At 42.1% G+C, this 22,156-nt stretch overlaps 1 protein-coding gene and 1 long non-coding RNA gene across 6 annotated transcripts in view; both read right to left on the bottom strand.

Moving 5' to 3' along the window:
- Positions 1-1,474: 1,474 nt before the first annotated feature.
- LOC120915452 lies at positions 1,475-3,809 on the bottom strand. The gene is made up of 2 exons (XR_005743883.1): positions 2,323-3,809; positions 1,475-1,850 (listed from the first exon to the last, which is right to left on the bottom strand). It is a non-coding gene; the product is annotated as an uncharacterized LOC120915452 (long non-coding RNA).
- A 275-nt stretch (positions 3,810-4,084) lies between these two features.
- Positions 4,085-22,156, bottom strand: part of LOC120915433 (UDP-glucuronosyltransferase 2A1-like) — a 91,143-nt gene continuing 73,071 nt past the window's right edge. For all 5 annotated transcript variants that reach the window (XM_040325945.1, XM_040325963.1, XM_040325955.1 and 2 more), the window contains 4 exons: positions 18,776-18,907; positions 17,077-17,164; positions 13,666-13,885; positions 4,085-4,460 (listed from right to left, as the gene is read on the bottom strand). In XM_040325945.1, the coding sequence (XP_040181879.1) occupies positions 4,181-4,460; positions 13,666-13,885; positions 17,077-17,164; positions 18,776-18,907 (720 nt within the window). In that variant the 3' untranslated portion in view covers positions 4,085-4,180. The remainder of the gene's footprint in view (positions 4,461-13,665; positions 13,886-17,076; positions 17,165-18,775; positions 18,908-22,156) is intronic.

Genomic DNA, 22,156 nt, shown 5'->3' with positions numbered 1-22,156 from the left:
ATATTCCAGGTGTAATGTGTTAGTAAAGCACCTGTCTGCACCCCCATGATCCCTCATTGTGACAACAGAGGGGGGTTTCTCTTCCTGCACCTGTTACAGTTCAGAAACAATGCGGCTGTGTGGAGATCTGTGCATGAATGATTGAAAAAAAACATCTTCCACTGATGCAGATGGTTTGTAGGACTCAATGAACTGCAAGGGCGCTGTTTTAGTTCATTGTTTTGTTTCTTTAGACTTCAGTAAACTCTGTCTCCCTGTACAGGACGTATGGGCCAGACAGTTGTACTAAGTGTCTGCAGGAGCCTGACATTGCACCCACGATCTGCAATGCTCTGCAGGCTCATACAAATTCATAAACTTCTCCTTGGGGGGGTTCCACTGGTGATTTTGTTTTTTGAGAGAGACTGCATTGGGAAATCATTGAGGCTGCCATGTCTGACCTGTTTCTGGAAAAGTTGTTGGATCCCTGGCTGTCATGCAGACTTTTGTACGGGCCCATTTTTTAGGGCCCATTGTCCTGGAGGCTTTATTTCAAATTAATTTTTGGATTTTTAATTTATTTTTTCCTGTGATCTTCGATCAACTGCCGGCTAGGCGACAGGCTGGATCCCAGATCCTTGTAGTTCCCCTAGTTTCGGCCACCGAGCGTGTGCCGACCATAGCTATGCACTGGGTCGTCCACGACAGGCCCGTTGCTCTACGGGTGGCCAGTGAGCTATATGCTCCAGGGCATGCATATGACCGGTCTATAGGGCAGAGTCGCAGCAGCCGGGCCAACAGTCACCTCCGTCACCATGCGGGAGATGGCCTGTCTAGGATGCTTCCAGCACAATCCTCAGGAAGGGTAAGTAGTAATCCCCTGCTTCAGCAGGAAGACAGAGCTGGGCATCTCTGGAGAGGTGAGTTAAGGGTTCTATCCCCCTTCTCCCCTCCCTCCCTTCCCTCCTCCCTAGGCTCTCTGAGCTAGCTGCTGGGGCAGGGGTTCCCCTGGGGAACCATAAGTCACGCACTAAATCAGTGTATAAGCTGCATAAGAGATTCTGCTTACCTGTGTGTCCTGCTCCATGCAGTTGGCGGCCATTTTTGCTGTGATCCATGCTGTATTGCTTTACTTGCGCTGGCGGCCGCATTGTATTGGCCTCTATCGACGCTCGGCGGCCATGTTTTTGGTGATTCCTGCTGTGTGTACTGACTGCTGTATTTACTCTGCTGCACTGGACCGATCACTGTGGAGGCTACTTTTGCATGCGAGTCCTGGGCGAGGAGCGTACTGGCCCTGTCGGCCATATACATTCCAGGCGTGGTGGAAAACTGGCAGGCGGACTACCTGAGTCGCCAGATGCTGGACCAAGGAGAATGGTCTCAATTAATTGTTGACACATAAAGTTAATATGATCTATCAAATTATCAGTGCAGAAGTTTTCAGAAGAAAAAATTGAATCTTTGAAATAAAACAACAATGGTTACATGAGTCTTCTTAGTTGGTTTGCAGCAATTTATTCATTAATAGTTAAAAACATTTTTTTTTAACACAAGCAGTACAAGTACCCTATTTTAGTCTCCCCCAGTCCTGTACAGCAGAATCCTGATTTGGAAAGGAAGAAGCAGTATAAGTCAGTTGTACTGCAATGCTCATGCTAATCAGCAACATGTAGATAAAATGCAGTGACAAAGATGAGCTCATAAGTCTGCTGCTTCCCCATTGCACTGTCCAGTCAACCGCTGGGGGTGAGACAAGACCTGCAATTTGTGTTTAAAGCATAGGTTTATTTTGTTTGTTTTCTTTAAATCGCAAAGAATGGTACTGAATAAGTAGTATCCCTTCTGCTGGTGCCTGCTCTTGGTTAAATCTTAAAGGGGAGTTCCACCCACAATTTCACTTTTTAAATATAAATACCCCTGTAATATACAAGCTTAATGTAGTCTAGTAAAGTTAGTCTGTAAACTAAGGTCCGTTTTGTTAGGTTGTTACAGCATTTAAATAGTTTATAATCTAGAAATAGACCGTGGCCATCTTAAGTGTGGGCATCATGAAGCCAGACTGTATGACTTCCTGGATTTCAGCTTTGCATATCTCGCACATGCTCAGTGCACAAGCAATGTAATAGGTTTCAGTCAGGTTTGCAAGGACTACTGGGAAACATGATGCCTATCCCAGAAACCCTTGCAAATAGCCTAGGCAAATAAGGAGGAGGAAGTAATGAAGGACTACAAAATAAAGGTATTTACAAGCAACAAATTAAATAAAAATTGTCCATTCTGAACACTATGAGATTAGAGCATGCAGCACAGACAAACATAAAAAAATGGGTGGAACTCCACTTTAATACCTCTGCCCTGCCACATACCCTGCCTAACTATTTCCGCCCCTTTTCTGTTCACTCCTCCATTCATAGAAGCTGTATTATAGCTTTTAGGATTGAGAAGCGCTGTATGATGGAGGAGACAGACCTTTCATTCATCCGCTTGTCCTCCATTCACAGAACACTTTTTCATTGTGTAAACTGATAGTACAGCTACCATGGAGGGAGCAGGGGGGTGGGAACAGTCAGGAGTCTTGACAAGTGCTGTGACAGGTCCAGTCCCAAGTTGCAGGACAAGTCGCAGAAGTGTGAAAGGGGCCTATCCTGATTTTGCCCTTGGTTTTGAGTACTATTAAGTGTTTTTGTTTTGGTGGTGCTTTTTCACAGACACTTTCCATTGACTCTGTGGGACTTCGGACTGGTGGTGTCCTTCCTTCAAACGAATCACGTTTTGAGCCTATTCAGCAAAAAATGTCTTCCTCTTGTCAACCAAGGTTGCGTTTTTGAGGCAATCACTTAAATCGGAAGGGTGTCTGAACTTGTGGTCTTACCCTGTAAGGAACTGTTTCTTGTTCTCCACAAGGGCAAGGTTGTTTGCAGCACTCAGAACTCCGTTTTCTTTATGGTGGGCCCTTGTTAGTATTGGGGAGCAGCTGAGGGGGACTCAGAGGCAAGGAAACCCTCAGTAGGGTATCAGTTTCCAGATTAAATGTGTTGGTTCATTCCGGGGATACTGGATTAATACCCACAGAACCACTAAGGGAGTGTGAGCTGCTGCAGTCACCCATGCCAACAGGACTGTCCCCTTTGTGTTTTAGCAAAGGCATGATGCTTCTGCATAGTGGTAATGCATCTAGGCTAAAACTGGGGCAAGGCCTCAGGTACACACAAACCCTGGTAGCGGATTCAGATGAGGAGTTTCAGGTGCCCAGGTAGGTGAGCAGTGGAAACAGACTGGAGATCCACCTAATGCTTCATAAGCAGGTGCAGGAGAATAGTGCTTCCTCCAGGCTGAACAGCAGGAAAGAGCACAGAGCACCACTTAGCGGATGATATCGGCATTCGATCCATCAGCCTTAAACCCCTTTCCACTGTAAATTCAGGGGTGGTGGGAAATTTGACTGGAGCACAACAAAGCAAACAAAAAGGTAGCTCCTGGTGCATTAGCTCAAACAACCTTAGACACAAAGTGATTTTTTCCAAGGCAGGGTGACACTGTGCCATGGCTCTGGACCTTGAAAGCACTCTGCGGCTAACAAACACAGTACACTCTGGTCTGAAAAAGCACCACAATGCAGAGCCTAGTGCCATAGGTCCAGAACAGGTTGATGGGCTAAATCACCTGGTTGCTTACACCATTTATACTCCCAGTGTCACCTACACCCAACACCTAGGAATTTATGCGTAGATATCACTCCAGAGTCCCCAAAAAAAGTAATCCAGACGGCCTGGTTCACACTGGTACGATTTGATATGTCAAATCGCATCTCAAATCGGCAGCATTTTCCGGCAATGGCACCATCCTAATCGGGGTGACTACTACCTGCACAGATGTCTCTGAAATCGCGTCCGAAATCGGGACTGCCAGCGGGAGTGAAATCGTGCGAGTTCAGCTGAACTTGCACGGCTTCACTCCCGCAGCCCAGTGTGAACCTGGGCGTAATGCCAATTGCGAGTGGACATCCTTTGACAGTTTGGTAGATTTGCTACAGTAGTCCTTCATACACATTTGTATAATGCTTGGCAGTAGTGAAAATGTAGCTTTAAAAATACAATTTACATTACTATCTTTTGCGCTAGACTTTTATTAATCATATTTAAAAAAAAAATCATAATAGAACCACTCGTTTCTAAATACAAAAGTACTACTCATCCTGTCAGTGCTTTTTTTGTTTTCTCTTGGTTGGACGGCATTTTCTGCAAAGGAATAAGAAGATCTTGACAGTGATGTAAAGAATAGTGAAAAGGCAGACCAACAGGACTCCAATGACATCCAAGCAGTGGTACTGATACCAGGTTAAATCATGTGAAGCTGGACGCAAATGCTTCGCTCCTTTGTGACGCATGACAAACTCTATCCAGAAAACGGCTCTGTCTAGCGGTTTAACAGGCTGGTCATGATGGATACGCGATATCCTCAAGGCATTTTCTTTATACCTGAAATTAACCCACATTTGCAATAAATATCAAAATTTCATAACAGTAATGATATACATAAACAGATTAATCATTGGAAAGACAGTGAAGACACCTTTGCACTTGTTCCTGTTACGATTACTGCAAATAAAAGTCATGAATTTTGTACATAGCGAAAAATCTTTTTCTATGTATTCATTGAAGGACACAGCTCAGATCTTAAATATTAACTACTGTGTTTGAGATTTACATTGTCATCTGCACTGCAGGAATATGACACTAGGACCTAGTTGTAGATCCCATTGTATGCATCCATCCCTGATCCCTGTACATGCATCCATCCATCTCTGATCCCATTGTATGCATCCATCTCTGATCCCTGTATATGCATCCATCCCTGATCCCTGTACATGCATCCATCCATCCCTGATCATGCATCCATCCATCTCTGATCCCATTGTATGCATCCATCTCTGTTCCCAGTGTATGCATCCATCTCTGATCCCTGTATATGCATCCATCCCTGATCCCTGTATATGCATCCATCTCTGATCCCTGTATATGCATCCATCCCTGATCCCATTATATGCATCCATCCCTGATCCCATTGTATGCATCCATCTCTGATCCCAGTGTATGCATCCATCTCTGATCCCAGTGTATGCATCCATCCCTGATCCCTGTACATGCATCCATCCCTGATCCCTGTACATGCATCCATCCCTGATCCCTGTACATGCATCCATCCCTGATCCCTGTACATGCATCCATCCCTGATCCCTGTACATGCATCCATCCCTGATCCCTGTACATGCATCCATCCCTGATCCCAGTGTATGCATCCATCCCTGATCCCTGTACATGCATCCATCCCTGATCCCTGTACATGCATCCATCCCTGATCCCAGTGTATGCATCCATCCCTGATCCCTGTACATGCATCCATCCCTGATCCCAGTACATGCATCCATCCCTGATCCCAGTGTATGCATCCATCTCTGATCCCAGTGTATGCATCCATCCCTGATCCCTGTACATGCATCCATCCCTGATCCCAGTGTATGCATCCATCTCTGATCCCTGTATATGCATCCATCCCTGATCCCATTATATGCATCCATCCCTGATCCCAGTGTATGCATCCATCCCTGATCCCTGTACATGCATCCATCCCTGATCCCTGTACATGCATCCATCCCTGATCCCTGTACATGCATCCATCCCTGATCCCTGTACATGCATCCATCCCTGATCCCTGTACATGCATCCATCCCTGATCCCTGTACATGCATCCATCCCTGATCCCAGTGTATGCATCCATCCCTGATCCCTGTACATGCATCCATCCCTGATCCCTGTACATGCATCCATCCCTGATCCCAGTGTATGCATCCATCCCTGATCCCTGTACATGCATCCATCCCTGATCCCAGTACATGCATCCATCCCTGATCCCAGTGTATGCATCCATCTCTGATCCCAGTGTATGCATCCATCCCTGATCCCTGTACATGCATCCATCCCTGATCCCAGTGTATGCATCCATCCCTGATCCCTGTACATGCATCCATCCCTGATCCCAGTACATGCATCCATCCCTGATCCCAGTGTATGCATCCATCTCTGATCCCAGTATTCTGAGCGTAACACACTCCTTTGAAAAAGCACAACATGTTTTTTCTGGGCAGAATTGTATGTTTTTGGTCCCTTAGGGCTCATTCAGTCAGATGATCAGTCCCTTTCTCTGTACAGAGCAGTTGGTAGGTTTAATTTCATGTTGGCACTTTGAAAAAAATAAGTTGGTTTTGTGTCGCTGTTTGGGCACTCGGGCTCAAAAAGGTTCGCCATCACTGCACTAGGTTCATAGAAAAAGAAGAAGAAGAAAAAACGAGCACCCCTGCTGGTGGCCAAACCCTTTACATTGCTAGCAAGATACAGTTAGTTATGAAGCAGTACAGGACAAAGAAATCCAAAAACACAGCACAAGTTAACAAACCAGAGAGGCAGGTGCCAGTCCTCCAATGAATGCAGAGAAAATTATTTTATGGTGATTTCAAAAATACTATTTTCTCTTTCTTCATTAGAAGACAGAGGTAACATTTTGCATCTTAATTACTTGGATTACAGTGGTTAATAGGCCTCAGAAAAATAAAATAAAAATGAACATAGAGAAGATCATCCTAAAAGGCAGGGAAATCAGACTGCAAGAATTTACGTCCAAAACTAGCACCTGAAGATGTCGCAACATCCACAACCGAGTGGTCACATTGCAAACCTGAGAAGTTGATGCCTCGTGTCGAAAGTCCTGTGACGCACTCCCCACTCTTAAGGCCCGTACACACGGTCAGACTTTTTGCCAACAAACTTCAAAATCTGAAAGTTTTCAAATTTGTGCGATCGTGTGTACGCTCCATCGGACCAACTTTTTCGTGTTTCATCGGACAAAAAGTTTGGTCTGCAAACGGACAAACTTTTCAGCTACAAAAGTCAGATGTGTACCGTGTGTACAGCAAGCCATCGGACTTTTGTACAAAGTGCAAATACGCATGCTCAGAACCAATGTTAAAATCAACCAACAATAGCAGAAGTTAACCAAAGGGTGGTGGTAAGGAGCAGAAAAACCACGTGATGTTGGGAAAGTTTTAGAAAAGTTTGCAGAAAAGTCTGAGCGTGTGTATGCTATGGGTGTGACCGGACAACTCCCTTCGGACAAAAATCCAAGGGAAAGTTTGTTTGATGTCCGACCGTGTGTACGAGGCTTTATAGAGCGAGCTGACTATAAAATAAGGTTCTCGGTGTCTGAGAGAATATGCTTGAACTATCGTCTGGTCAATTCAATGAGAAACAGTGGTAGATAAAGCCACATGGCTAAAAGGGCAGCCTACTAGGAAAGAGTAAACAGAAGTTTCTAAAGTACTATCAGCACCAGATTGAGGTCTCACAGAATGAAATGTAGTTTAACTGGAGGAGTGGCATGTACCGTACCCTTAATAAAGTATGCAGACAAGAGAAAAGGAGGCCAATGGAAAATTTAAAAAGGAGAGCCAGTGCTAAAACCTGGCTCTTAATGGTGACTGGAGCCAAGTGTTAGTTCACACCCCACTGAAGAATTGTCTGTCTATAGACAAACAGCAAGGATGAGCCTCTAAGGCAGAGGTGGGCAAACTACGGCCCGCGGGCCGTATACGGCCCGGCGGATCTTTTAATCCGGCCCCCGGGCGGATCGCTAGAAATCTGAATTTGAAGTCTGAATTTGCAGCCGAAAGAATTGCGGGTGTTAGCCGCACCTCTTTCCCGCCCCCCCCGCTGGTGCAGCCGAAGAAACCCGTGGGTGTTAGCCGTGCCTCCTTTCCCGCCCCCCCCGCTGATTCAGCCGAAGAAGCCATTGGAGCTGGCCACGCTTCCTTTCCCGCCCCCCGCTGACGGCATTCCCAGCCGCCCGTCACCACGTGGAGTGAGTGTCCCCGAATTCAAAAAAGTCCCCCAATTCCCGCCAAGTAATGACCCGGTCCCGACTCCTCACCTCACACTGTGCACACTGCACAGGCTGCTATAGGAGACCCGAGACGGCCGAGGACTGCAGGCAGCAAAACACTGACAGGACAGAGATTTCATCATCATCATCATCATCAGGTACTTGCTTGTGGGGATGCTGGCAGCAATTGATGGCACACTGGCAGCAATTGATGGCACACTGGCACACTGACAGTAATTGATGGCACACTGGCAGCAATTGATGGCACACTGGTGGCACACTGGCAGCAATTGATGGCTCACTGGCACCAATTGATGGCACACTGGCAGCAATTGATGGCACACTGGCAGCAATTGATGGCACACTGGCAGCAATTGATGGCACACTGGTGGCACACTGGCAGCAATTGATGGCACACTGGCAGCAATTGATGGCACACTGGTGGCACACTGGCAGCAATTGATGGCACACTGGCAGCAATTGATGGCACACTGGCAGCAATTGATGGCACACTGGCAGCAATTGATGGCACACTGGCAGCAATTGATGGCACACTGGCAGCAATTGATGGCACACTGGCGGCACACTGGCAGCAATTGATGGCACACTGGTGGCACACTGACAGCAATTGATGGCACACTGACAGCAATTGATGGCACACTGGCAGCAATTGATGGCACACTGGCAGTAATTGATGGCACACTGGCAGCAATTGATGGCACACTGGTTTATGTATGTCTTAGCGATTGATTAACATGACAACTTCATTGATTTGAAATTGATACCCTTATTTTTTGTATGATTTTTGCTTTTGCTCATCACTGCCACACACATGCAGCCATGCATTGCACGTGTGTGGCAGTAATGAGCAAAACTAAAAATCATACAAAAAAAAAGCTATCAATGAAGTTGTGATGTGAATCAATCACTAAGACAATAAGACCTACATAAACCATAATTTATGACACAAAATACATTGTCGTTTGGCAGGACTTTATGGGGACAATGTCTGCAGTCTCTGATCCTCTCTGGTATCATGTCTGCAGTCTCTGATCCTCTCTGGTATCATGTCCGCAGTCTCTGATCCTCTCTGGAAATTTTCACTAATATGAGTCACAAATAGTGAAAAATGTTTATTGTTTTGGGAAATTTTGTTTAATAAATTATTTTTTTTTTCTTGTAAGGCAACCTCACTTTTTCATTGTTTAACTATAACAAGTACTCGTACCAGTTGTCCAACAATGATATTTACTGCTTTTTATAAAGAAATACAATTGATTTTATGCAGTATTGAGTTTAGCCTTTTTTCCCGGCCCTCCAAAATATTTTTAGTTTCTCATGTGGCCCCATCGAAAAAATAATTGCCCACCCCTGCTCTAAGGACTAACACCAAGCAAAGAAGGCTTGGTGTGTAGACATGTGAGAAGTGAACATGCTATTAGTTTTCAAACATAGAGGAGGAAAGAGTTTGCTCCTTTGTCTGAACTACCTAAACTACTAAAAAAAGGCCAGTCTTTCCTAGATTTCTTGTCTTGAGGCAGAAAAGTACTCTTATGTCGCGTACACACGGTCGTTTTTTGTGATGAAAAAACACGACATTTTTAAACACGTCATTTAAAATGACCGTGTGTGGGGAAAACGTTGTTTTATGTCTTCTGAAAAACGACCAAAAAAAATTCGAACATGCTTCAATTTTTTATGTCGTTTTTCAAAACTTCATTTTTTGTGTCATAAAAAATGATCGTGTGTGGGCTAAAACGACGTTTAAAACAACGTTTTTAAACCCGCGCATGCTCAGAAGCAAGTTATGATGCGAGCTTGAATGGAACAGAGTGCCGCCGTACGTGCTGAACGTAACCGCGCTTTGCTAGAGCATTTTGAAAAAACGATGGTGTGTAGGCAACGTCGTTTTTTAAAATGAAGTTTGAAAAACGTTGTTTTCTTTCATGAGAAAAAACGTCGTTTTTTTACAGGACAAAAAACGACAGTGTGTACATGGCATTACCATCCTGTGAATTTCCCAATAATCTCATCCAAAGAATTTGGGGAGTGAATGAAAGTTTTGGGCCAAGTTCACATCTATGCAGGTTGCAGTTGATGCTTTTTTTTGTGTTTTTGGACACACATTTTTGATGTTTTCTTTTCTTTTGGTGACTTTGATGCAACTTTACACTCTCTGGCACTCAAGTCGCATTAAAGTAGTGCAGGAACCTTTATGTGTCTAAAGTTACATGTTAATGTTAGAGTTGAGGTTTGAGTTAGGGATAAAGGTTATTAGGGCTAGTGCTCTAACTCTAACATTTAACCCTAACCCTAATATTTAACCTTTAACTCTAACCCTAGGCCGCGTACAGACGAGCATACATGTACGATGAAACCGGTCCGCCGGACCGTTTTCACCGTACATGTCTGCCCGGGGATTTCTCTATGGTGGCTGTACTCACCATCATACAGAAATCCGCGCGTAAACAATACGCGGGGCGTGGCCGCGACGATGACGCGGCGATGACGCGGCGACGTGGGCGGCCCTGCCAGTTCAATGCTTCCACGCATGCGTCAAAGTCATTCGATGCATGCGAGTGATGGCGGGCGCTCGGACATGTACGGTAGGTCTGTACAGACGACCGAACATGTCCGAGCGGGCAGGATTTCAGCGGGCTGTTTTAAAACAAGTCCAGAAATATTTGCCTGCTGGAAAAAGGCCCGGCGGGCAAATGTATGCTGGAATCCTGTTGTCCGCTCGGGCCTACACACGACCGAACATGTCTGCTAAAACTGGTCCGCGGACCAGTATCAGCAGAAATGTTCGGTCGTGTGTACGGCCCATACCATGGGACTTTGGACACAAAGATTCCTGCACTACTTTGATGTGACTTTATCGCACTTCATAGACAAAGTTGTCATACTTTCCAATTGGCAAACAATTTCTAAAAAATGCAAAATTCATCAAAAATGCAACACTTGCGTTTTTGGTGTGGGTCCATTGAAGTCTATTAGACGCAAAACGCAATCTGCTGCAGGAAAATAAGTCACTGACCCTTTCCAAGAAACACACTGGCTCAAAATGCACACATGTGAACTAGATGAATACGAAACCATGTTAAATGGACTGTGGTGCATTTCTGCAAAACGCACTAAAAAAGCATAGGTGTGACCCAATGGTCAAAGCAAACTAGCGGACAGATAAGATTAAGTGCAGTAGATATTCTGTATGTGCTCTGTTTCTGCCTGTACAATCTTGTCAGGTCATGGTTTCCAGAATTAATTAACATACATGCATAGTATTTACATAATTTTTAAGGACAGACAATCAGGATGGTCATTAATGGCAGACTTGGAAGACTATGGAGCAAAGACATCAGCGGTGGCAACAGAGCAATGAGGAAGATCGCACCACTATAGGAGAACGCTTTGTCAGGTAAGTCTGCCATAATGTGCACATAAGCTGTGCGTACTTGCAAATTATGAAGAAAGCCCTGGGGGACCTGCAGTGGACTTTAGTTTTGCTCTTTTGCTGCCACCCACATATGTCAGGTGGAAGGAATTGGGTGGCTATATAGTTGCCCCAATCGCTTTCACCGACCGTGCCATGTTTCCCAGGCTCCGCAGTCCCACCTGCAGCCTTGGGAACCCCTTGGTGGGTGTCGCCAGGTAGAGGTGAGAGATACCAGGGAACATCCATTTGCTGATCTTCCCTAGCTAAAATAAACACAGGAGGGGTGTGCACTAAGTTCACCTCTGGGATTAGCTGGGAAGAAGCTAATGGAGTATGATATTCGCTCCATTGGCTTCAGTAGAAGGCAGATGAGACATCAGGGGTCTAATAGATCCCTGATGTCTTAATTAAGAGAACTTGTAATTGCAAAATGCTATTATACATAGGACTTTTTGGTCCTATATGTAATAAAAATAAAGTTAAGTGAAAAATGTGTAAACAACAACTTACACTGAACCACTAAACCCCCCCACCAAAACATTAGAGCCCATGTTCACATGCATACGAATGCAAACGTATGAGAACTTTGATTGTGCTACACAATACATATCCATAAGCCTGTCAGATTGATAGAAACAATTTCAGGGCCATTATTCGCGATTAACTGATGACCTGTAGTGGCTTTTAAAGTGCTGCCCGCGGAAAATTTTGGGTACTTAGTTTGTCGTTTCATTGGCGCATCTGATTTTAAGGCTTGCCATGTTTGACATCTATTTACTTAGCTACGTCTCCTTTTATATTTTACCAAAAATTGCTTAATCTTTCGGGTTTTGTGCCCTAAAATTATCTTAACCACTTGACCTCCGGAAGAAGATCTACTCCCCTTCCTGACCAGGCCATTTTTTTATTTTACGGCACTGCGTTAGTTTAACTGAAAACTGCACAGTCATGCAACCCTATACATAAATAACAGTTGTGTAATTTTTTTCCCCACAAATAGAGCCTTTTGGTGGTATTTGATCACAACTGTGTTTTTACATTTATTTTTTTAGCTATAAGCAAAAAAACACTGACAATTTTGAAAAAAAAAAAAAAAACTATATTTCTTACTTTCTGCTATAAAACAAATCCAATGAAAATATATATTTTTTTAATCGAATTTCTAAATAAAATTTAGGCCAATATGTATTCTGCTACATATTTTTGGCAAAAAAAATCCCAATAAGCGTGTATTGATTGGTTTGCGCAAAATGTTATAGCATCTACAAACTATCGCATATATAGTGGAATTTTTTTTTTTTTTATACTATTAATGGTGGCGATCAGAAAATTATAGTGGGACTGCGATATTGCGGCAGGTAATCTGACAACTGACACTTTTGACACCTCCTAGAAACCAGTGACACTTATACAGTGGCCAGTGCTAAAAATATGCACTGTCACTGTACTAATGACTGGGAAGGGGTTAAACATCTAGGGAAGTCAAAGGGTTAAATGTGCGCCTAATCAGTGTTTTTGTGTTTACTAAGGTATGTGCTGGAGTTTATTCCTTGATTTGCAGGGAGACAAAATCCAGCACATCCCCTCTGACAGGACAGAGCTCTGCTTTGTTTACATGCCAGAGCTCTTTTCTGTGTTCCTTTTCGCTGATCAGCAGGTGTCGAGGGACATCCATTGGCCGGGACACGTTGCTTGGCTTGTGCTGGGTCTCATCACAACACAGATGAAGCGCCGCACGCACCCTCTACCTGGAAGTGCCGGATCACGTACTAGGTACGTGATCTGGCACAGGAGAGTCACTCTGCCACAGTACTCATATGCGAGACATTCGACAAGCGGATAAAGTGACAAACTCTGGTTAAAAAATATATTCCATTCAAATATTTTTTTTTTTAACTCAAAGTACCTTATGTTGCTCACAGTCTTCTCCAAACTTCTAAATTCCCTTTTCTGCTGCCATGATTCAACTCAATGTTAGAGGGTTGCTATATTTGTTCTCACTGTGAAGCTATATTTGTTCTCACTGTGAGTAGGAGCGTAGCCAGTAGCCACCCTCTCTTTCTTGCTCCCAAGATGCACTAGGGACTCTGGGATTTGAAGTGTGCACAGAGCAAAGCACATGACCACAACTAATGTGCACTGCTTGTTCCAAACAAACAGAAGTGTGGGAGAAAAGGAGAGGTTTAGAAGCTCAGAGGGAATGCTACAAGAAGGCAGAAAAACACAGTATTAAACTAATTTATGAAAAACAGATTACAGGGCCACTAAGTAGTGGATGTGTATAGATTATTACAAAGGAATAATAAAAGTCTTACGTTGGATTGTTGATGACTGTGTTCACTGCGTCAACCAGGTCCTGGCTTTGCATTTTGTTTATGTCAACTATAACCGCCATGCCTTTTGTCTTCATATGGATCATATTATCTGGCTGGTCAGCAAAGAGCGGCATTCCAACCATAGGAACACCATGATAAATGGCTTCATATATTCCATTAGTTCCCCCATGTGTAATAAAGGCTTTTGTTTTGGGGTGACCTAAAAACAGAACACATTCATTGTCATGATCACTAGTTCATCAGCACAAAAAGAACAATAGTTAGGCCCCTTTCACACATGCGGACCATATGTCCGCTTTTTCATCCATCCGTGTACGGATGAAAAAGGAACATACATGAGATCGCAGGTGTCAGCGGATGAACATCTGCTGACACCCGATCTCATCCGGGTCCGCATTCCTCCGATTCTGCAGATGGAGGAAACCCCTATTTTTCCATCCATCTGCAGATCGGGTGAACACAGAAAGATGGTCCGTGTTCATCCGATCCCCCCATAGAGGAGAACGGAGATCTGACAGGCCGGTCCCTGCACAGTGTGCGGGGACCACCCTGTCATCTGCCGGCTAAGCGGGAATCAGCAAGCGGAGGTTCACGGGGCGGATCATTACTGATCCGCCCGTGTGAAAGGGCCCTTACTATTACAACACCCTCATTTCCGTCTACTATTATTTTGCTCTTGTACCAATCTTTTGATAATATATTGTAAATCAAGCCTGCATGTGTTTACATTATGAATAATGTAACAATATCCCATTTCATCTTTTGCCACTGCAGTTTTTGTTTTTGTATCATTTTTTTTAAACCAATAGTGCTTTATTTTGGTGTTATTTAATCACCACTTATATATATATATATATATATATATATATATATATATATATATATATATATATATATATATATATATATATATATATATATATATATATATATATATATATATATATATATATATATATATATATATATATATATATGTGTATGTATATATATATATGTGTATGTATATATATATATGTGTATATATATATATATATATATATATATATATATATATATATATATATATATATATATATATATATATATATATAACAAAAAAATACTGCAAAAGTTGAAAAGAAAACAAATAACTTTTTCTAGTTTTTGGTTATAAAATTTTGCAAATAAATAAACTAGTAAAATTAACCCAATAAGAGTTTATACCATTTTGTGAAAGCTATAGAGAGTCTACAAAGTATGGTATGGTGCATTGCGGTGATCAGGATGCTGGTAACCTGCATTGGTGCTGCTTCTCATCCGCCGTTCATAGGTTGTGGGCAGACGAGAAGCAGTTAAAACATGTCTGGACCGAACCTGTGCATATGTGTAATGTATACAACATAGTATCACAAAACTGACAAGCCTCAAACCTTCTGGCACAAAGTCATTTGGAGTGATGAGACCAAAATTGAGCTTTTTGGCCACAACCATAAACGCTACATTTGGAGAGGAGTTATTAACAAGGCCTATGATGAAAGTTACGGAGGTGGATCTCTGATATTTTGGGGATGTGTGAGCTACCAAGGCACAGGAAATTTGGTCAAAAGTGTTGGCAAGATGAATTCAGTATGTTATAAAAAAATTCTGGAGGAACATTTGCATTCATCAGTCGGAAAGCTGCTCATGGGACATACTTGGACATTCCAACATGACAATGATCCAAAACACAAGGCCAAGTCGGCCTGTCATTGGCTACAGCAGAATAAAGTGAAGGTTCTGGGTTGGCCCCTCTCAGTCTCCTGACCTCAATATCGTTGAGCCACTCTGGGGAGATCTCAAACGTTCAGTTCATGCAAGACAGCCCAAGAATTTACAGGAACTGAAGGCTTTTTGCCAAGAGGAATGGGCAGCTTTACCATCTAATGCTGCGTACACACGGTCGTTTTTTGTGATGAAAAAAAAATGACATTTTTAAAAACGTCATTTAAAAATGACCGTGTGTGGGGAAAACGTCGTTTTATGTCTTCTGAAAAACAACAAAAAAAAAATTCGAGCATGCTTCAATTTTTTATGTTGTTTTTCATAAAAAAATGACCGTGTGTAGGCTAAAACGACGTTTAAAAAAACGTTTTTAAACCCTTGCATGCTCAGAAGCAAGTTATGACGCGAGCTTGAATGGAACAGAGTGCCGCCGAACGTGCTGAACGTAACCACGCTTTGCTAGAGCATTTTGAAAAGTCGATGGTGTGTAGGCAACGTCGTTTTTTTTCATGCTAAAAAGTGACGTTTTTTTTCATCACATAAAACGACCGTGTGTACGCGGCATAAAAAGATAAAAGGCCTCATCCACAAATACCACAAAAGACTTCAAGCTGTCAATGGTGTTAAAGGGGGCAATACACAGTATTAAGAACTGGGGTATGTAAACTTTTGATCAGGGTCACTTGGGTAGTTTCTTTTGTGATTATGATTTAAAAAGAGTAAACACAGTTGATTGATAATAAATGGCTTCAGCCAAACACTAACCATGAGTGAAAGAAACGTTTTTGTGTTATCATATTCTCTGAAAAATGGGCAAGAAATATATATATATATATATATATATATATATATATATATATATATATATATATATATATATATATATATATATATATATATATATATATATATATATATATATATATATATACACACACATACATATATACACACACACACACACAGTGGGGAAAATAATTATTGGACCCTTTGCAGATCTTGTAAGTTTTCCCACTTACAAAGAAATGAAGGGTCTTTCATTTCTATCATATGTACTAAGTCATGTTTTGCTTGGGGATCAAATACTTTTACTTACAAATGTTATAAATTGAGTTGCAGTTCAGTATCATGCGTTTTTTCTGGATTTTTGGTTGATATTCTGTCTCTATCATTTAACCACTTGCCGACCAGCCGTCGTCGTGCTCTTTCAATATAAATATAAGGGATATGAATCCACTATGCGTGCAAACTCCTTTGCAAACCTAAATAATAACTGGCAAAGGTAGCAGTGATATCATCACTGTATGGTACCTAGGCTGTACAGAAAACAGAGCTGTGGAAGGGGCCCAGCAGGCTCCACCCACTACAAGCTACCTTCAGAAAACTACAGGAGGGGGGCGGAGACCAGACCAGTCACCCTGCCTGAAGAAAGAGGGCAACAGTGTGACCGGTCTTTATTACAGAAAACTGAAGTAAAGTTTCACACTGGTTTACTGCATAGATCTGGAAAAGATACAAAAAGCACACCAAGATTCAAGGAAGACTACGCATGACAAATGTATTTATACAGTATTTACTTGTCCCAAAATTCATCTTTAACACACTTATACTCATGCTGTAAAATTACTACATTGCCAAAAGACTTACCTAACAGATCATTTTGTGGTATCCAGTCATATATCACTGTATTCTCTCCTAATGTTTCTGGTCTCTTTCCACTGTATCTCCAGATTACCTGTTCCCAAAACATAATTCATTACCTCTGTTAAAACAGAAATCCATGACCAAATTCAGGAGTTTTAGGTAGATATAAACCATGGGCCAGATTCAGAAAGCAGATACGACGGCGTATCTCCGGGTACACCGTCGTATCTCTGAGTGTGCGACGTCGTATCTATGCGACTGATTCATAGAATCAGTTACGCATAGATTTCCCTAAGATCCGACCGGCGTAAGTGTCTTACACTGTCATATCTTAGGCTGCATATTTACGCTGGCCGCTAGGTGGCGCTTCCGTATATTGATGCGAGGAATATGCAAATGAGCTAGATACGCCGATTCAGAAACGTACGTGCGGCCGGCGCATTTTTTTACGTCGTTTACGTTAGGCTTTTTCCAGCGTAAAGTTACCCCTGCTATATGAGGGGTAGCTAATGTTAAATATAGACATAGTTCCCGCGTCGAGTTTTTAAAATTTTACGTCGTTTGCGCAAGTCGTTCGAGGAATAGGGCTGTACTTAAGTTACGTTCACGTCTAAAGCATTGACGATTTGCGGCGTAATTTCGAGCATGCGCACTGGGATTTTTTCACGAACGGCGCATGCGCCGTTCGTAAAAAACGTCAAATACGCGGGGTCACAGTTAATATACATAAAACACGCCCACATCATCCACATTTGAATTAGGCGGGCTTACGCCGACACACACACGTTACGCCGCCGTATATAAGGGCGCAAGTGGTTTCTGAATATGGAACTTGCGCCGTAATTTATGACGGCGTAACGTATCTGAGATATGTTACGCCCACAGAAAGATAGGCTATTCTATCTGAATCCGGCCCCATAAGTCCAAGTTTACAGAAACTAACCCAGTTTTGAGCGGATGATGTAATTTTTTCAGATCAGGATATTTTAGCACAATAAAAAAAAAAAACATCAATATAAAAATAAATAAGTATAAGTAAAACCTTGGTTTGAGGGCGTTTTGCAAGACAAGCAAAATTGTTTAAGAAATTTTTTATTGACTAACAAGCGATGTCTTGATATACAAGTAGCGTCACGAAAAACAACTGAGTATAAAAGAGAAGAGAGGTGCCTCTAAATGTAGCAATATGGTTATATTTAATGAAGGTACAACATTTAGAAACTCACATGGTTGGTGATTACAACAGGCACATCTAAATAAGCAGGCATCCAGTGTAAACATAGACCATCCCCCTTCATTAAATGTAACCATATTGCTACACTTAGAGGTGCCTCTCTTCTCTTTCATACTCTGTTGTTCCTGCTGGATTTTGCTTCTAATTCCTTTGTGGAGGCTGCCATTAGGACATTTTATGGGTACACAACTTATCACATTGCTAGAATCTTTTTATATGGGCTATAAACTGAAAGACCTATAAATAAATTGTGGAACGAATCATCTGAGTTTCCATTATTTCTTATGGGGAAATTCGCTTTTATATACAAGTGCTTTGGATTACAAGCATGTTTCTGGAACAAATTATGCTCACAATTCAAGGTTTTACTGTATAATAGAATTGTAAAATAACTAAAGGGTAATAGATTTAATATATGGTCAATAATAGATGTAATATATGACAATAGTTTATGGAAGACAAAATTACCTTCTGTGGTAACTGGCTCAGGGCAGCAGCAATGACATTGTTTTTTTCTTCCGTCAAATTTTTCACCATAGAACCGAGGGAGAACACCACAATTCCATGTTCTCCAGAACTTTGGACAAGTTTTTCCATTCCCTAAGGGGAAAATGTATAGGTAATCAACTGATAAGGTAAAATAATCTATTCTGGTGTATTTAAATACATAAAAGACTACTATGCCAGTTACAATGTCCCTCAAACAGACCATTAAAAAAGGCACCGGTAAAGAAAGTGGCACAGATTTATGAAAAGAGACTGAAAATATTTTGGGAAATATATGGCTTGAAGACTTTTGCTAGAATTTTAAAATAGAACCCATTTGTTTTACGGCGCTTGGTTTTAAACACATCTGCACTTTATGGTTTTATCTTAATCCCTCTGCAAAGTCACACAAATACCTGTTGATCCTGCTCATGCAGTTTCTGTGACAGGGCGACAATGCTGCTGCAATCAATCTTCCTGGAATTAAGTCTAGAAATACACTTGGAAGAACATTTGTTTGCTGCGCCCAACACAGATGGACATAACTAATTTATATCGGATATATAAAGGGTGGCGTGAAATAATAGATTGTGATGAATCTATAGCAGTACTCATCGCATGGAAATGTTCTACTTCATCAATTGACACAAACTTTTACGTTCCATTTTGCATGTCATGATAGGGAACACCTAATAATAATAATAATAATAATAATAATAATAATAATCATCATCATTATAATGGTAACAAAAATAATCATAATACAAAATGTTATTTGTGTGAAAGTCATCTTGAAAAAAGCACACAGCGTGTGCAAACGTCTAGTATTTATTGTAATAAAGACAAAAGTGAGTATGCATTTGTTTTGTCTTTATTACAATGAATCTTTGGTACTGCACTAGGCGTTTGCACCCTCCTGTGTGTCCAGGAGTTGCATGATAGTGATTGGTTGCTAGGACCACCCATTCATCCTAGTAGCCAATCACCTGCTTGTTAATCTCGGGCAGCCCCCGCCTTTCATCCAGAACTGGCCTGCCTCCTGTGAGGATTACAGAGCGACAGCAGGGAGTAGAGAAGGCTCCTAAAGGGTAGGACCATGGCCGTCCGAATGAGACAGTGACGTGGTCCACCATTTAGTGATGCCTGTTTTAGGCCATGTAAATTACAGTGTCTGTCTTTATGGGAGAAGTGATCTCTAAGGCTACTTTCACACTGGTGCCGAAAAAGGGTTAAAACCGCCCGCAAAGCACTGCTGCAGCGGCGCTTTGCTGGCGGTTCGGAGGCACTGCCCATTGATTTCAATGGGCAGGGGCGCTTCACTCCTATAGCGCCTCAAAGATGCGGCTAGCAGGACTTTTTGAGCATCCTGCCAGCGCACCAGAGGGCTTTGACACTGGAGTGAAAGGAGCGGCTTTTGCAGGCGCTATTTTTAGCGCTATAGCGCCTGCAAAGCGCCATAGTGTGAAAGTAGCCTTAGGCTTACCAAAGCTATCTAAGGACCTAAACTATCCAATCCATGTTTATCAGGTCAGGCAGGCCCTTGCACTATGAAGTAGAACTACATGATATTGTACAGTCAGATTGTAATGTGAATGGTGAGCTTAACTGTCAATAGAGGCTGGTGGTATAAAATTACTGATAAAAGATTCAGCCACCACTCTATATTAAAAAAAGAAAATGCCAATATGTAGCAACCCCCTTACCCCTGGGCTGTTTAGGAGGACCCAGGTGGCTTTGTTGGCTAGCATTTAAACTCTAATGGTAGAATCTTTAGCTTCTTTGGGGTATAAGGGAAATTTGGAGGTGCTAGTATATTTAAAAAAATCTTTAAAAGTTTATTTAGCATAATAAACTCAGAAGAGAGGATTTGGACACAGGATGTCCCAAAAAAACAGGCAAAAATATAGCTTCAGACTTCACTTCTAGTAAAAGTAGGTAGTTGGTCCTTTAAGAACAGCCAAGCAGAACCCAGGCTCTATGTAATAAATCACAGGTACTGTATCGGATGGGCAATCAGAAATTCTTGCAATGTCAACTAGCAGCAGTTATACTCCACTCTCCAAGACACTCTGCGGCACAGACGCCTCCTCCTAAGATGCTTCATACAGGCAGCCATCCATCTGTTCTCTCTGAATATATCCTTCAGCAGGACATCAAAAAACCTTCAGGTCCCACAACACAGGCCAACTTTGTTTCCTCAGGGCCTTCTATCAGCAACACATCCTCTAGGTAGCAGAGTAAAACCTAGATCCTGGGCTCACGCCCCCTCCGCCTCCAGGCAAAGCCTGGGAGTCAGAAGGTCACCATAAAAAATTATCTCTTTTTCCAGCCTGTATTCATGACAATAAACCTAACAGTGTTTCACCAGATAGAAATAAATATTCATAATTCATTACCTTGTTTCTCCTTGTTCTATCTACTGGAGAAAACTTCACAGCAACAGGCAGAAGCAAACAATAGTCGGAGCAAAGGGGAAATCCAATAAGCACAGACACAATAATAATTGAAGCTCAGGCTGACTACAGCCTAGCTACCTACCAAAGCCTAGGCACACTCAGGTTCTGGCAGACTCCTGAGTCCCGACAATACTTTTTCTGATAAGAGCATTAGCATAGGTCCACAAGATGCTATCAAGACTTTTACAGTCCAATAAAGGATGAGTTAATATCTCAACCATGTTAAATTGATGGGTCTGAGGTCTAGAAGGCTACTTACTAGTGACTAAGCACTTATGTGCATGAATCATTTATAGAAAGCTGTATAACTGGTGGAAAGTGACAATCCACAACTGGTGGCATGTGACGTGGCAATTGACAATGGGCATCTTGTGGCAGGCAACGTTGCAAGTGACAATCTGTATCATGTGGCAGGCAACAAGCTCCATCTAGTGGAAGGTGATGTAGCAAGGGACAAGCTGAATCCGGTGGCAGGTGACATGGCAAGTGACAAGCTGCATCTGATGGCAGGCTACGTGGCAAGTGACAAGCTTGCCACGTAGCCTGCGTGTTAATTTTGTTGACTAAAATATTTTTGGCAACTAAATTAGTACTATTTTAGTCAACTAAAATACAACTAAAACAATTCAGATGACTAAAATAGAACTAGTCAAAAAATTAAAACTAAATAGAATTTTATTTCACAACGGCTAAATCTGTGTCCGTAGTGCATGTTCAAACTTTAATACCATAAATAATAAACATGCTATTTGATTTTTACTCCAGGGAGTATATAATGTTTGGCAGTTCCAAAGAAATAACGCATTAAAATGTAAATAAAACCATTCGATTTTAGTCGCCAAAAATGTACTGGAGATTTAAGTCGACCAAAATACGACTAAAACAACTCAGATGACTAAAATACAAT

This window comes from Rana temporaria, chromosome 1 (assembly GCF_905171775.1).
Source record: "Rana temporaria chromosome 1, aRanTem1.1, whole genome shotgun sequence".
In the NCBI taxonomy this organism is placed as follows: domain Eukaryota; kingdom Metazoa; phylum Chordata; class Amphibia; order Anura; family Ranidae; genus Rana; species Rana temporaria.
This window is presented reverse-complemented; position numbering and strand designations above follow the sequence as displayed.